At 39.0% G+C, this 16,257-nt stretch overlaps 1 protein-coding gene across 1 annotated transcript in view; it reads left to right on the plus strand.

Moving 5' to 3' along the window:
- LYST (lysosomal trafficking regulator) overlaps positions 1-16,257 on the plus strand; it is a 119,371-nt gene that overhangs the window by 37,844 nt on the left and 65,270 nt on the right. The window contains exons 7-15 of the mRNA XM_053461265.1: positions 4,372-4,519; positions 5,961-6,172; positions 6,446-6,512; positions 7,242-7,351; positions 7,487-7,892; positions 10,017-10,158; positions 10,916-11,089; positions 11,355-11,512; positions 12,557-12,747. Of these exons, the coding sequence (XP_053317240.1) occupies positions 4,372-4,519; positions 5,961-6,172; positions 6,446-6,512; positions 7,242-7,351; positions 7,487-7,892; positions 10,017-10,158; positions 10,916-11,089; positions 11,355-11,512; positions 12,557-12,747 (1,608 nt within the window). The remainder of the gene's footprint in view (positions 1-4,371; positions 4,520-5,960; positions 6,173-6,445; positions 6,513-7,241; positions 7,352-7,486; positions 7,893-10,016; positions 10,159-10,915; positions 11,090-11,354; positions 11,513-12,556; positions 12,748-16,257) is intronic.

Genomic DNA, 16,257 nt, shown 5'->3' on the forward strand with positions numbered 1-16,257 from the left:
CCAGCGACAGGTCTTTGCATCCATTTTGCCAACCAGTTACACCAGATGAGTCATGCCGTGATCAACAGGGGTCATCTTCCCTGCGGGTCACTAATTCTTCTGTTCACTGCTCTGACGCCACAAGCCTGTCCCCTGACAGCATACGTGCATATGATGGAACCATAGTGCGGAGGGAAGATGTTGAGGCCTTTGAACAAGCACAGAGAGCCAGAAATGCTCCCCCACCAACCACAGCAAAATCCCCGAATGCTAAAGATATCCCAGGAATTGCAGTCCTCGCTTCTACGACTCTTTGCAATGGGCAAACCACTCCATTGCTTCAAGAACCTGAAAACTCTGATTCTTACTCTGATCTGGATTCCAATACCGACCTGGATTCTTTGTCTGATGATGACATGTCGATTGTTCGCGCCCGGAGTTCGCTCCTTGTGGGGGGGCTCTGTCAGGCATCACCTAGAGTCCCACAGACCGCAAGGCGTGGCCGCCCCTTTAAGAGGCCCAGCTGGACTTAAAATCACTATCACCTAGTTCTGTTCTGGACTGAACCCCTCCTCTCTCACCTGGCCTCATCATCAGGCTTTAAAAGATCAACCTCACCTCCAGCCCAGGTGTGCAGGGGAGGAGACCAGGTTTGCTCTGAGGGGGATCAGGTGCGCAAGGGAGGGATCTCCAATCAGAAACACTATAAAGACCCTGCAAATCCTACACTAGTTGCTTGCTAGTTGAGCCGTGTTCCTTGTGGATACCCTACGACCTTCTGCTTGAAGATTTTGGATGTTCCCTGCTTGACTTTCTGGTGATTGAACTTTGGCTACCCTTTATTGGATTCCTCTACCTGCCTTTGCCCCTTTAATTGGAACTGCGCCTCCGGCTTTGAGAACTGTGCTGCTTACCTGTTGAACCTGGAATTGTTTGCTAGACTACGGTACTGTGCTTGGTGTCTTTTGAACTGTGTGTTTAAATCTACCTTATTCATTAAAGCCTTTTAGTTACCTGATCCTGCGCTACGCTCCGTCTCTGGTTCTGACATCCTCCACTCATCAATATAAAAAGGGAAAATAAATAATGACACAAGGACATCATTTATTTAACGTCTAAGTTCTATTGCAATTTCAAACACAATGCATAAAAAATACAACGGATAGGATCCAGACGTACATAAACCCGTAAAATTTCTGAACTCCTTCTGTAGGAGCATATACCATCAGCTGGAGCGTGGAAGCCATGGTCATGAGAAATATAAATGGAACACAACTAAATACAAATAAATAATAAAATAAAAGTACAAACTAAACCACAATAAAGGTATTCTGGTATATTGCACTTTGTATTATTATGTATATAGCTGTTATATATGTAGACAGACCAAGTCACTTAAAAATATCACACTGGTAGCATAAAGAAGAGTGCAAGAAACTGTATGTAGTGCATATGCTGAATTGAGTCCTTAATAAGTAGGGGAGATGAAAATATGGGTAACCGTGGAAATGATGATGGTATGGTTGGAGGGCCTGAAAAATGCAGTTACTTTCTTGGCACTCAGTAACACTTTGTAAAGTAGTTTATTTTCCTGAGGGGATAGATAAAATGATGGTTTATATAGTAAGAAAAGCCATGGGTCCTTAGGTACCCTTTTGCCAAATGTAGTTTCACAACATCCCGGAGTGATTCTAGATTAGGCTAGGTCCACCAGACATGTATAAAAGTACCTTTATTCCCACAACCCTTCCAGTGCAACTGTGGATTTCAGATGCATATAAAAAATTAGGGAAGTACTACTGACGCAACATCATAAAAGCTCCTTGTGAGTAATGCGTAATGATTCTTTAGAGGTAGCCTTGTATTTTCCACCCAATCTTCACTGACAAAAGGAGTTCTTGTTCCCGCTTGAAGATATTCACTAGAACAGAAGCAGAGAACTGAATAAGGAGGTATAAGTAAATCTGAGATAAAAAAAAAAAAAAAACTTTCATAGCTGAGTCATTGGAGCAGGCTGGTTGGAAAAAAAAGCCCAAATGATATTGACTTAACTGTTCCTGCACTCCAATTGCACACATAAGACTTCTCTCAGAACCATGGGCGTAGGAACCGGGGGGGACGGGGGGGACAGACCCCCCCAGTAACTCATGCGGGGGGAGACCGATAATGAAGAAATCCCCCCCAGAGCCGTAGGAACCCCCCCAATAGAAACGCCGCAAATGCAGCCCACGAGACCTCGAGGTGCGGCCCGCGTAAGATCAGCAGCCAGGGCAACTGATCTTACACGGTCCGCACCTCAAGCCCTGCTACAACAAGAGCCCGGCTACTTACCTGTGGGAGGGTCTTCTGTACTGCACAGAGGAAGCGGAACCCAGCAGAGTTCACGTGACATCACATCACATCCTGCTTCCTCTGTGCAGTACCAGAGGGAGGCCGCGCACCCTGCTGAAGTCTGTGAGCGGCATCGAGGAGCTGCAGTGCAGGTAAGGGAGGTGGGGAGGGTCTTTGAATCAGTATGCGTGATTGAGGGAATGAATCTGTGAATGAATGAGTATATGAATGAATGAGTGTGTGTGTGATAGCATGGATGTGTAAGTGCTGGAACCTAGGCATGATGGGACTGTGATTGCTGTTAGCAATCACACTCCTATCATGCCAAGTCAGCCAGTACATGCTGAAACCTAGCTAGCTGTCCCCCGTGTGTATTGATGCTGCCAGCAGTATGGGGTCTGCACATCACTTACAGCCACCCTGTACCAGCATGTACTGGCTGACCTGGCATGATAGGAGTGTGATTGCTAACAGCAATCACAGTCCCATCATGCCTAGGTTCCAGCATTTACTGGTTGGATGTGTAAGTGCTGGAACCTAGGCATGATGGGACTGTGATTGCTGTTAGCAATCACACTCCTATCATGCCAAGTCAGCCAGTACACGCTGAAACCTAGCTAGCTGCCCCCCTTGTGTATTGATGCTGCCAGCAATATGGGGTCTGCACATCACTTACAGCCACCCTGTACCAGCATGTACTGGCTACCTGGGTATGATAGGAGTGTGATTGATAGTGTGAGAAGGGAGGGTAGGGAGGGGGTAGATAGTGTGAGAAGGGAGGGTAGGGAGGGGGTAGGCTGTAAGAAAGTGTGAGAGGGGGTAGATAGTGTGAGAGATGGGGAGAAAGTGGGAATCTGATGGGGGGAAAATGCTGCCCCCCCCCCCAGATTTCTAGGGGTTCCTACGCCCATGCCCAGAACCCAGATTTCTTCCAGGATAGCATTATGCCTATACAATGCATGTTTAAATTCTCTGATTGTATTATCCTCAACCCCTTCGGATGAGACACGGTTTCATTTATCTACCACCCTCTTAGTAAAATACAACCTCCATACATTGCATCTAAAATTGTGACCCTCTAGTTTTAGATGATGGCCTCTGTTCTAACATTCCTTATGTATGCATAAGTATATGATCTTAAGGTAAGTGTGTGGTGTTGCCATGTGGGTGGGCTGATGTTGTAAGCATGTAAGGTGTGTATGTGAGCATACGGTATTAGTGTTTGTGTATTAGTTTCTGGTGTTAAGAGTGAGTGTGCCAGCATTTGGCATCAGGGGTGAGCCTAGGATTTCTGGGAGAGAAAATGAGTGTATGTAGTTATTTGTAAGTGTACGGTGCTAGAGTGAGTGGGTTTTGAGTGAGTGGGTTTGCATGTTAGTGTGGGTTTTATTTACCAGAAGGCACCATAGAAACACTGCACCCATGCATCACTACCTATAAGCTCATCCCTGTATTAACTTGTACTATAATGCGAGGCTAATTGTGATTAAAGTTGAATGTCTTGTCATCTAATGTGGGAATTGTTCTATACTTAACATTAAAGTCTTTATAAATGTCATGTAAGGGATAAGTAAACAGCAACCTTTCTCTTTCATGGTTTGTTGAAATAAGCAATGTTGTACTTTGTGCTCCATGTGTTATTTGTTATGTGTTATGCTTCATATCACATTTTTTTATGCTTATCTTGTATTGTTTTCCCCTCTGCTGAATTAATAGTAGCCATTAGCCTAATGTACAATATGTAACTGTAGTGGTGTTGCTAAATAATGTGATATGATAAACAATCCATTGTTTAACAATAAGTAATTTAAAACATTTTTATATCTGTTATGACTTTGTCTAAATGTAAGTAGGGCAAGTTAATCCTTTGCTTAAAGGTATTTTTTTTCATTAGTGCTACCAATTGCATCTGTTTTTTTTTTTAAAGAAAATAATGATGTGAAATAGTATTAAAATATTATTGTAATAATTAAAGAATGTTTTAACATATTTCTTGACATCTGATGCTCAGAGGTCAAGATGCTAAAGGTACTGTTCCCTAATGAGGAAACGCTTTTGTAGGAACACAAATCAGGTAATGAGTCCGTTTTGCCAACTGGAGGACTTACTGAGGAGCATGATGAAGGACGCAGCTTCAAAGTTTTTGCAGAAGAGGAAGGATATGAAGCAGATAGTGAAAGCAACCCAGAAGATGCTTCTGAAGAAGAGGGTATGTTTTTAAGTTTTAAAATACTGAGCCTGCCAGTTTGTCATATAAGTTTTCCAACAGTATATATACTAAGGGTGGTAATTGCCTATTATCATTTTTATATTCGAATTGCATGGTGCAGAAAAAAGTTATTCATACAGAGCTACAGAAATAGAAATTTCCCTAGTTACATGTTGTTATGCGATGTATGTATTAAAGAAGACACAAAGGAAACCTAAGAAAAGAAAACTAACGCAAAATAACTTTCCTGTGCCGTCATATGCAACAAATTGTTGCCCAGTAAATGATCCAGTAAGTTATGTTAGCAATATGATTTGGATTGCTTTATGACTTCGCCCTAGAACATTTGCAGACTATAGGAGAAGGGGGGGCGACAGAGCATCCGATTTATGTTGTAGGAGGTGACAAATAAGTACTTATTACTTGTTTTTCGGGCAGCGAATTGAGTTCCCTGGCTGTTTGATTTAGACGTGTAATTTGGGTGCCTTTTTAATTTGGGAATGAAATTCCCGGAAAATCTTCCGGAGTTGGCGCTTTCAGTGACGTCCTCTTTCATGAATTGAGCATTGGGGAGGACGTCACCACAGCACAGCCATTTTGGCAGAAGTTCATGCCAGCAAATGTCTGCCCAGATTTGGATGAGGAAAAAAGATAGCAAATTAAGGATTTAAAATGGAAGAAGGTGCAGATGTGGTTGACAGAAGTTTAAGTGGCTGGCAGAGAAGGAAGGGAAACATTTAGAGAGCCTAAGCGAGTGAACAAGAATGAGAGCGTGAGTGAATCTTGGCACATGAATTTTGGATGAAAATTCAGGTATTTTTTCATTATTTTTGTCTGGTGGGGGGGTCTGGCCTCGTTTTCAGTGGTTCGTATGAATCGCTGATTTTACCAGAATTCGGTAAATCTGCATACTGAATGCACAAGTCTACTTATTACTAAGAAATCTGGGGTGGGAGCAACCTCATCTGTAGCTGTGGTCGTTTAAGTCTATTAAACTTTTTGATCTCTTAAATGATCCGAACTGTTATTGTTATTGTGACTATTTATCTCATGTATTTACTGAACCCCCAAATGTTTTTTTGCAGAGATTTATAGTTGCTTGTTATCCTTCGGCCTGAGTCACCTTGGTGACTATGATTGGGTTCATCTGTCACGTTGATGTTTTTCCCTAATGAAGTCCTTGATTTTTGTTTTGTTTTCACAATAAATTTTACTTAAAGAGCCATTTTTATCCTGTACTAATGATTTTTTATTTCCTCACACCAATGTTAACATCAGTTAAATTGGTTCCTTTCCCTGTAATTCATGTATCTGGATACAGTTAAATAATGTAAAGAGAGAGCTTTCATTTTAATACCAGAAACCTATTGGGGTTATTTTACCGTTTACAAATGGTTATCCTATATTTCACATTATCTCATGTTTGATGTTTCTGTTACAGAAATCAAAATAGAACCAGAAGAAATATGCACTTCCAGCTACCTGGTTAATGTGAGCAGTAATGGGGAATTGTTGTATCCTGAAATCTGTTCACTAGAATTGAATTTACTTTCTGGTGACCATACAGACACAAAATTGGTTACCCATATTTTTCATAGTTTCCTGAAAATAATGAGGACCAAGAAAAAAAATGCAATCCTTCTAATACAACAGGTATGCAATAGAATCATTGGTTGCGTACACTAGGCATGATCTATTACGGATGGAGGTGGAGTCTTGAGATATTATATTGCTTGATGTCGAAGGGAAATATTTGTATTTAGCTCCCTTTTATTTATATAAAGATATTTATCTCAAGTTATCTGTACAAAATGCATTGTAAAGCTTCTTCTGTAAGGTATATCTTATGTTATGGTTTCTAAATGTTTTAGAAGTGTTGTGCTTCCATGATCCCCTTTGTACAAATCTAATTGTTTTTAATTGTAGGGAACAATAAAAACCTTATTAATGGGTTTTCAACATATCTTGACAAAAAGTGATCCCGACTTGCAAGGTTAGTGATGTTCTGCTACAGAACAGTTTGTCTTTGTAGTTACGTCTTTAAAATATTTTTTTTCCTTTATACAAAGAAAATGTATAGATACAATGTCTAAAGAACACTTACTGGTCAAAAGTGTATTCAAAAGGGAAATTTGTAGTGATACAACATTGTATGGAATCAATGTGACACTGGTATGTCTATAAACGGCTACTTTTATCTGCCTATATGGTGAAGCCACCTCTGTTAATGCTTGAACCTTTTGGACCTAAACATAATATTCCTCTCATGTTAAAATATTTACTATCATAGAGTAAAACCTATTTTTTGTCTACACGATGTTGTCATGTACAGTATATTTCTTGCAGTGCATGGTAAACTTACTAGTGACCTAGTTTACTGTTAGGATGCAGGTACACCTATAGACAGGGAGAGCAAATTATATCAACCAGTGATCCCATGCATTAAATACTATGCTTTAGCGAATTTATTACAGTATGCTCAAGCAAAGTAACATTGAATTCAGTGAGGACCTCCCCTAGTTTAATGTTAATCATACATGGCAAACAATGATATGTTCCCAAGATGTATTATTTAAATATGGGGCATTTAGAATGAGATTTAAGGGAAAAGCAGTTTGCTGTCTATAAACTTAATGGCAAGGGGACATGATTTTTTCGGACATGGATTTGTATTAATCAGTGTTTTAATTCTACGTAGAGCTAATTAGTTGTGTTTTTCTAGAATGCCATGAAGTGCTGATTGAACTGTTGGTGTCTTTAATGAGCTACAAAACTTGTTCAGAGGAGCTTGCACTCTTTCTTCGATATTTTCTGGAAACAACTTTGCCATATGTAAGTGCATAATAAGGTTGATGTTGTCATAAAACATTTTCATTTGGTAATAAATGTTGCTTTACTACAACATTTGCTAAAAAATTACATGTCCCTGTGGTTTATCTACTCTACTGTACACGTTTTATTCTGTAGGGTATACTGCTTCAAGGAATTCTGAACATTATAGAGGCCAATAACAGCATGATGCCCCTGAAGTACATCACATTCCCTCTGCAGCAGATGTCTGCTTTGGGAACTTCTGTTTCACAGAAACCTGGCATTACTTCCGGTAAAATGACCGGATTTTTAAGAAGAACAAAAATTTTGCAAAATAAAGATTGTAGTGGAGAAAACTGGAGTAATTATCTTTCCTCTTGGTATGTTGCTCCTATTCACTTGCCTTTGGTTGGGCAGAACTGCTGGCCACACATGTCAGATGGCTTTAGCTTTACCCTGTGGCTTAACCTGGAGTATAATTCAGATGTGGAAAGTTTAATGGAGAGAGGAAAGAAGACAAAGAGAAAAACCAAACCGTTTCCTGTTCACTCAGAGAACACAGGTAATTGAAATTTTAACAACAGGGTTAAAAGCAGGAATTTGCAAAACCAGGACTGACCTTGCGATGTATGTATATATGTGTTTCAGTGTGTGGGTTTACGCTTGAAAGGGTATGATAACCAATGTATGTAAGAACTTTCATAAGTGTTTATTTTAAAGGTGTCAGTGCATGCATCCACATTAGCATACAGTGTTCTTCCTATGGCAGAAGCTAATTAGGGATGGGCCTCCATAATGTATTGCAATGTCTAGAATCTCCAAGAGAGTTTCAACCAACTCAACTAAGACACCCTGTGCAAACCCCAGACCCCCCCCCCACTCCTTCAAATTCAACACTGGTGGACTCTCCTCTTCAGTTCACCCCACGAGTTTTCTATGGGATTCAAGCCAAGGGACCTTGATTTTGTGGTCCATAAACCATTTTTGTGTTGTATATTTTGGGTCATTGTCCTACTGGAAGCTTTCTGGCAGAAGCAGTCAGGTATTCATTTATTATCTTTTGATATTTTATAGCCCATTATGCTATGCATCCTAACAAAGTGTACAGGTCCTTTGACAGAAAAACATTACAAAGCCACCATCATATTTAACTGTGGGCATGAGGTACTTTTCCATATGGCTACCTCTCTGTACCAAACCCAACATTTTGTTTTTTTTTCTGACCATAGAACCTGATCCCATTTGTAGTTCCAGCAGTGTCTGGCATAGTGAAGACAGTTGAGTTTGTAGAGGCTTTTTTCTTGAAATCCTTCCAATCAACTTGTAGTGATGTAGGTGACTTCAGATTTTAGTTTTGGCGACTTTATGACCCCAAGACACAACTAACGTCTGCAATTCTCCAGCTGTGATCCTTGGAAATTTTTGGAAGCTCAAACCTCTTCACAGTGCCTTGAGACAATATAGACACACTTCCTCTTCCAGGTTAATTCATAACATTCCATTTGACTGAAACTTCATAACTTTTGCCCTGATGTAGGAAATGGGCATTTTCAATGCTTTTGCTATTTTCTTATAGCCACTTTCCATTTTGCTAAGCTAACCAACCTTTTGCCACACATCACAGCTACACTAAATGGGCAAAAGTATTGGGCCACACCTCTTAATTTTGAAATCCACGTAACCAACTACAATGCCCAGTGTCTGATCAATTGGTGTAAAGCACGCCGCCACTGCACTCTGGAGCAGTGGAAACGTGTTCTGTGGAGTGATGAGTGAGAGTGACGCTTCTCTGTTGAGCAAGTCTGGGTTTTGCCCGACTGCATTGTGCATGGTATAATGGTCCGGTGTTCTTCCAGTACTTTTGTCCATATAGTGTTATATTCCTTGGTCTTGCCCATTGTGATGAATGACCAAAGGAATTTGGCCTATGTGTTCCCTAATATTTATATCCATGTGAAACAGGAAGTCATGGTTGAACGATTGCCTGTTCCTAGTTACCCAGGTTTACTAAAAAATCTAAAATCTCAACGAGAATATAGTTCAAATATATTTTTCTCATGTGAATTCATAGGGGTGCCAATGATTATGCCACACACTGTTTTTTTTTTGTTTGTTTTTTTTTTTGCAATTGTTTAATATCCATGAGAGTGGTGTAATTTTTTACGGAAAAGATGAAAAGGATAAACAATGAAGACAATTTTTACAGCCTTCTTTGTTCATATTGACCAAGGGTGCCAATATTAGTGGAGAGCACTGTCTGTGTTAATGCCTGTGTGTATTCAGTAGCCTGTTGTGCATCTTTGTATGTGTATGAATGTGAATGGGGTTCTCAGCATAATAGAGGGGAGGGGAAATTTGTGTGGATTTTGCACAAGGTGTCCTGTGATCCATGACCCACGTTTTATTTAAAAAAACAACGTTCACCACAATAACTTTACATACGTAACCTCCTTATTTTATTTTTTTTTTAATAGTTGATCTACACTCTTTACTGTGCATATAAGTGAGGTCCTTAAACATGCAGTGTTTGCACTGGTAATGTGGTAGTAAAACCAAAAGCAAGGCAAATAATGCTTCCTTGAACTTTATATTATAGTTTCACTTTTGCCACTTACAAGAGCTTTAGTCCCAAAAACAGAATTTATTACAGAATATTTAATATTTGTGAAATGCAATTTCCTTTCAGAAGGAGAAAAGTCTTCAGGCTCTGATTATCATATTAATGACAAGCTAGTAGAGGATGGTTATGTACATGTTATCTCCTTGGGGTCAAAGGCATTGATGTTACAGATCTGGGCCAGCATAATCACTGGACATCTCATTTTTAGGTGAGTGAATTGTTACTTCGTAAAAATGTTAACATTTATCACTCTGTAACATTTACCATAGGCTTTTTTTTCATATTGGCAAGCCACATGGTCAGTATTAAAATTGGAAAATGTAATGTTCTTTGTGGAAGGGTGGTGATGCTTGGATAATATACACACTTACGTTTCACATTCAAGGTTACAAAAATAATGAATGATATTACATGTGCTGGTAACTGAAAATTATCATGCTTAGTGCATCCTAGGTGGTACTTTCATGCCTACATCTTGTTTGTGGAGCTCTAGGGGGCACTGTTAACCTTCAGCATTTAAAATCCTATGCAGTTGTACATCTGGGAAATGTTAAATCACACCATTTATCTTTCATTCCTGTTATGAAATGAAACCCCATATTAAAGGAGAGTGCTTGATAGAATGATTTTTAAGAAGAAAAAAAATTGAGATACAAAAAACTGCAAAAATGCTTCTAAACCTAGTGGAAAATCTGCCTGCAATGCTTTCCAAAAAGCAGCCTTGATAATAATGTTATTAATTCTCTCTTAGCAAGCAAATAACTAAATTGCCATTGTAATTGTTTTCTGATTTGGAAGTATGGAAGCACCAGAGTTGCACGCTGTCTTCATTTACATATACAAAGGGGACACATGATGGTCGCAATTGCGAATTAAACCTATTAAATTACCTCCAAGGACTTCTTTAAAATAGAAGAACAACATGATCACTATTTTCATTTGTCCTGATTTTTTTTCATTTTCAGAGTCTGCGTAGACCCAAATGATGAAGCTAAAAGTGGTTTGCTGGCACAGGCTGAAACAGAAGAAGCTATTTTCCTCCATGGCAATTGGCAGCATTTGGCATTGACTTACAAAGAACAAATGGAGAGTAAGAAAAAAGCCTGTAGCAAAATACAGATGTGGGTCTCAGGTCAACGGTAAGGTGGCACTTACTAGTCATTTTTATCAAACTCAGCACTGTGTCAAACAAGCAGAATTAACTTAAACATGCTGCTGTTTTGTATTTCCAGAAATGAATAATGTGTTTTATTTTAAATAGGTTTTCTTCTGTATTCTGTTTTATTAAAACATTATACATACACTGAACATCTCTTATTAAGCCATGAATTAAATTGCGGACTGTTTATGGTTTAAACTTTTTTTTGTATCAAATTGCTAATTTATTCACTATTATTATAACAGGAAAAGGGAAGTTACAATAGAATACATTCCACCACGAAAGGCAAGCTTGTCATCTGACAGTAACAAAACTTTTTGTATGATCGGACACTGCACATCCCAAGAAGACATCACTCATTTAAGTGGAAAACTGAATTTAGGGAACGTTCTTCTATTCAATGGTGAGGTTACAATGATATTTTATGGATTAAATACTTCTAAGGTTATTTATTAAGCAGTGACATATTTGAGAAATATTGAAAAACCAAAACTTCATAGAAATCTATATAACACAACATCATATTGTTGTCCTTGTCTGGTGTTGACAAGCATGCACTATAGCTCAATGACCAAACCTGCGTCTTCACAAATAGGGTTTACTGTTAGATTCTTATCTTAATGATACATTTTTAATGGAATAATAATATTCATAACCATGAATCAATGTGGTGTTTTCTGCCATATATCATTTAAAATAATGAAACACAGCCCAGAAAGGAGCTACACATTTCTTTAATCAATCTTACCTATTGTTTTTTCCAGCACAAAAGGGCTGAACAGAAAAGAGAGAAAGTAATGAGAAATTACAAAAAGTAGTTAAATGTTTTATGCAGTATCTGCCGCAGTAGTTACATATATCTAGTTTAAGGGGACACCAGCCAGTGTTTCTTTTGCAAATCAATGGGAGGAGTCTGCAGGATCCCCTCAAATGCTTTTGCCCCCTCACCCTTTTTTGGAGGATACGTTTTAGAGTACTCACAATTTAATATGCATTTTCCTTTGAAGCAGGGTTTTACCCAGAAAAGGTTTACATAAATTAGCGCAACAACATAAAAGCTGTTCATCTGAATTTATTTACAGTATTCTAATTTTAAAGTATTCATCCAAATCAAAAGGAAACAAAATATGGGGTCCGTCTGGATGAATACATCGGATATTAATTCAAAATAGATGTTACTCTAGAACAGTGGTTCTCAACCTTCCTAATGCCGCGACCCTTTAATACAGTTCCTCATGTTGTGGTGACCCCAACCATAAAATTATGTAATTATATATTGTGAAATGTGTGTTTTCCGATGGTCTTAGGCGACCTCTGTGAAAGGGTCGCGACCCACAGGTTGAGAGCCGCGGCTCTAGAACAAAACATTTCTGGAGTTATTGAAAATTGTTTTTACATTATGCAGGTCTATGTTATGCCTGTAAAAAATTTTTGTTTTCATATTTAGGTGCAAACATTGGTGTACAAGAGGCCTTTGATTTATACTGTCGGGGTCCAGATTTTACTTCACTGATGCCATGTAAATATGGAAAAATGATTATAGACCACTCCAAGTATATAACTAAAGAGATTCTACAAAACAGTGAAATTAAGGACCTCCTTATGAAAAGCAAAGATGTTGACATGGGTCATTTGATTGTAAGTAATATGTAAATGGTTTATGGAACCTTATGAACAAAAGAAATGCTGTACGATTTTATGGAAGACTTGCTTTCTGTACCATTTGATCATATCACATACTGTTTGAATAGATATTTTGGTTTCACAAAAAAACCCATCACCAATTGAATTTGTATGAGAAAGTGTGTGCAATCATTGGTGTGTAATTGTGTGTGAGCATGGGTGTGTGTAAACACGAGTGTATGGGGTGTAATTGTGTCCGTTAGTAGGTATATGTGAGTGCGTAAGTCTGTGCAAATATGTGTGAAAAAATATGTGCCAGTGTGTATGCTACTTATGGGGGGGGGGGATAGCAGACAAAGAAGACAGAAGAACAAGAAGAAGTTTTTTTTTATTCTGCAGTTTGTTTTTTACGTCCTATGTTACTTTATTAAATTATTTTAAATAAATGAAAAATTTACATTTTTTTATCTGATTAATCGAAAAAATAATCGGCCAACTAATGGATTATGAAAATAATCGTTAGTTGCAGCCCTACGGGGCAGAATTTCATCTGTGGGAAATGCAGGCAGTCTTTCAGTAACACATTTGTCAGTTTGGCAGTGCAGGAGTATGCACATGCTCTGAATGCATTCTCTTCTCGAGTCTATGTTCTAGCTTGAACCTAGCAGTAATCCCTCCATGTGATTGGCATGCAAGCCTGGTGGTCAGAAGAACAGGCCAGATCTCTAGGGGAGCGCTGACAAATGGATGACACTCCCTTATTGCACACACAGTGCTTCATTTGGACTTTTTGTTTAAGACTGTTGGCAGCTGTACTGTATATGCACTGAGCTGAAATGAGGCATTTCAGTTCACCAAGTTAACCATTTATTGTGAAGGTCCTGTCCCATGGTGGGTATTATGCGAGAAAGTCTTGTGTAATGCACTGCTAAATTGGCAACATAATCTCTCGTATTTAAACTAGGATTTCATTCTGTGATTTACACTGGTTTTGGTTGCTTATAGCAGCTTTTAGGGTGAGCTCTAGAGCGCAGGAAATTCTCTCTGCCGAATGCATCCTTTACAAGGCAAGGTATTTTGGGGGCAGAACCAAACATATACATGGGATTTTGATGGATCCCTTTATTCAATTGGATTTTTATCCCTTGAGGACTGAGGATGTAGTATTATTATGTCCTAGTAAAACCACTGCTTAAAGCTTAAGACGTAATATTACATTATCTATTCGGTTGCTGATCTCCCTCGTTTCACCTGCAAATGGCATGGCGTTATGTGAGCAGATTGAACCATTGTAAAAGTGCTCTAATTGAGTACTTGTTACGGTGTAAGAAGTTGAAAGCCTGAGTTGCATTCATTTCCTACATATCAGCAATGACACACCCAGGAACCATTATTTTATCCCTGTTACAGTAAAAACCTTGCTGGATTATACATGTGTGTAAGCGGAGGGGAACATAATTCCTCCCTGTTCAAAAGAGAAAACAAAAAAGGGAAATGATCAAACATTATTAAAACATGTAAAAATAAACATGTTTAAAAAGAGCCTATGATTTCATTGTGAAGGGTACCCTCTACATTGGCCCCTTGGTTATATACATTACCCTCCAGCTATTTGCCATATAGATATGACATATAGTATACCTACCACTTGTCAGCTCAAGCGGCCAATAGGTGGCACAAAACTCCCGGCCTATATAGGAGGTGTTCTACTGCAGTTGTGCAATTGCAGCTTTTCCACAAGGTAAGTATTTTTAAAAAAAACTTAAAGTGAATATTAAATGCCTGGGACATTAATGTGTCTCTTTAACCAAACCCAAGTGTTTCTTAAAAAGGACTATAACACTAACTTACAAACAATATCATTTTTATGTCTTTATTTAGTAGCAAATAACGTATTTGCTTAATTATAAGACTGATAATAAGATGACCCCCAAAACTTGAATATTAATTTGGGAAAAAAAGAAACAGTCTGAATATAAGACTACGCTATAGGGAAAAAAGTTTTACTAGTAAATATTCATATGTAAACTTTTTAACCCCCTATTTGCCACTCTGCCACCCCAGATATCCCTTATACACCCCTATATGACACACCTTTTAACCCCCTATATGCCACTCTGCCTCCAGAAAACTGTTGTACTCCCTGATGCCACTCTTAACCCCCCAGCTTACCAGTGCATACCTAGACTTGTCCCCCGTGCTTCAGATTCTTTGATATCTAGTGGGGGCAGCCGGTGGAGGTATGCGCGATTCGCGTAGACAACCTCTCTTGCTGGCCGGGGCTTCTATGAATAAGCATCAGAAGGTTATGTGATGCCGGCACTTCGTCATAGAAGCCCCAGAAGAACTGCTGGCAGCAGCGGAGGTTTTCTGGGTGCATCCCGCAAAGACCTCAACTGGCTGCCAGAGAGGAGGGTCCAGGTCCCCTGCGGTGCTGCGGGGGATCTGGTTCTTAGTCTTGCAGTCAGACCTATTTGAGGTCTGATTATAAGACAACCTTGCATAGAAGATGTAATGGTCGCTTAGTTAGGGTTATAGATACCCTATGAATCCTTCGTCTGTCCCTCAGGATCGTCTCCAGCCTCAAAAGGCTAATAGATTGATCTTTGTCTTAGATCACAAAAGTGGTCACGACCACCATGATTGTGAAGAACAAATGGGACATTTTATTGTTGTAAAACATAGCCTTATATATCCACATAATTGAATTAACATTAATAAACAGGTATATGTAGACAACCCAACCTTTAATCCCCTTTGGCTACTGAATATCCTCCTGGCAGTAATCCTGTTAATGGGGTTTGTTAACAAAATGGAGTTCCTGCCTGAGCCATCTTTGTTTGGCAGCCAGGCTGGATCCATCTCTGTCTACCTTGAGGCCCTGTATGACAGGTCGTTCTGCCACAGAAGTAAATATGCTCCTTAGGAAGAATCTGCACCTTTCCACCCCCTCCGTGTCTTGATGCAGCCAATCCAGGACAAATACATATTTCTCATAGTTATGCAAAAAAAAAAAAAAGTTTATCCTTAAGGGGCTACAAAAAAAAAAAAAAAAAAAAAAAGCCTTAATTATGCGGTATACTTAATGAGGGCTGGAGAGTACCTTTTAACAATGCATCAGCCCAGGTTAAGACACCATAGATGAGGCCCTTCTCATTTTGTTCTTCATCACGCATACTAAAATTGGTGAGATAAAAATGTTTATTTCAACTCGGCTATAGCTCAGATTTAAGGAATTAGACTGTCTGTGAATAAGTAACAAGCAGCAGAAGTAATTATGAGCCAATACAGTCCCTCCTGGAAGTAATGTCTTCTCATTCATGCTGTTTCTAAGCAACTGGAAATTGTGAAATGTTAAAAAATATTAAGTGTTCCTGCAAAAGTGATAAAATTTGATAGTTGAACATCATTTTGTTTCATGCAACATACCACTACCCAAATAGAGTTAAAAATGTAAAAGAAGAATGCTACCAGTGGGCGGCTGTTCAGATCAGATAGCCATGAGCATGTATGGAAAGTACACTA

The sequence above is a fragment of the Spea bombifrons genome, chromosome 3 (genome assembly GCF_027358695.1).
Source record: "Spea bombifrons isolate aSpeBom1 chromosome 3, aSpeBom1.2.pri, whole genome shotgun sequence".
In the NCBI taxonomy this organism is placed as follows: domain Eukaryota; kingdom Metazoa; phylum Chordata; class Amphibia; order Anura; family Pelobatidae; genus Spea; species Spea bombifrons.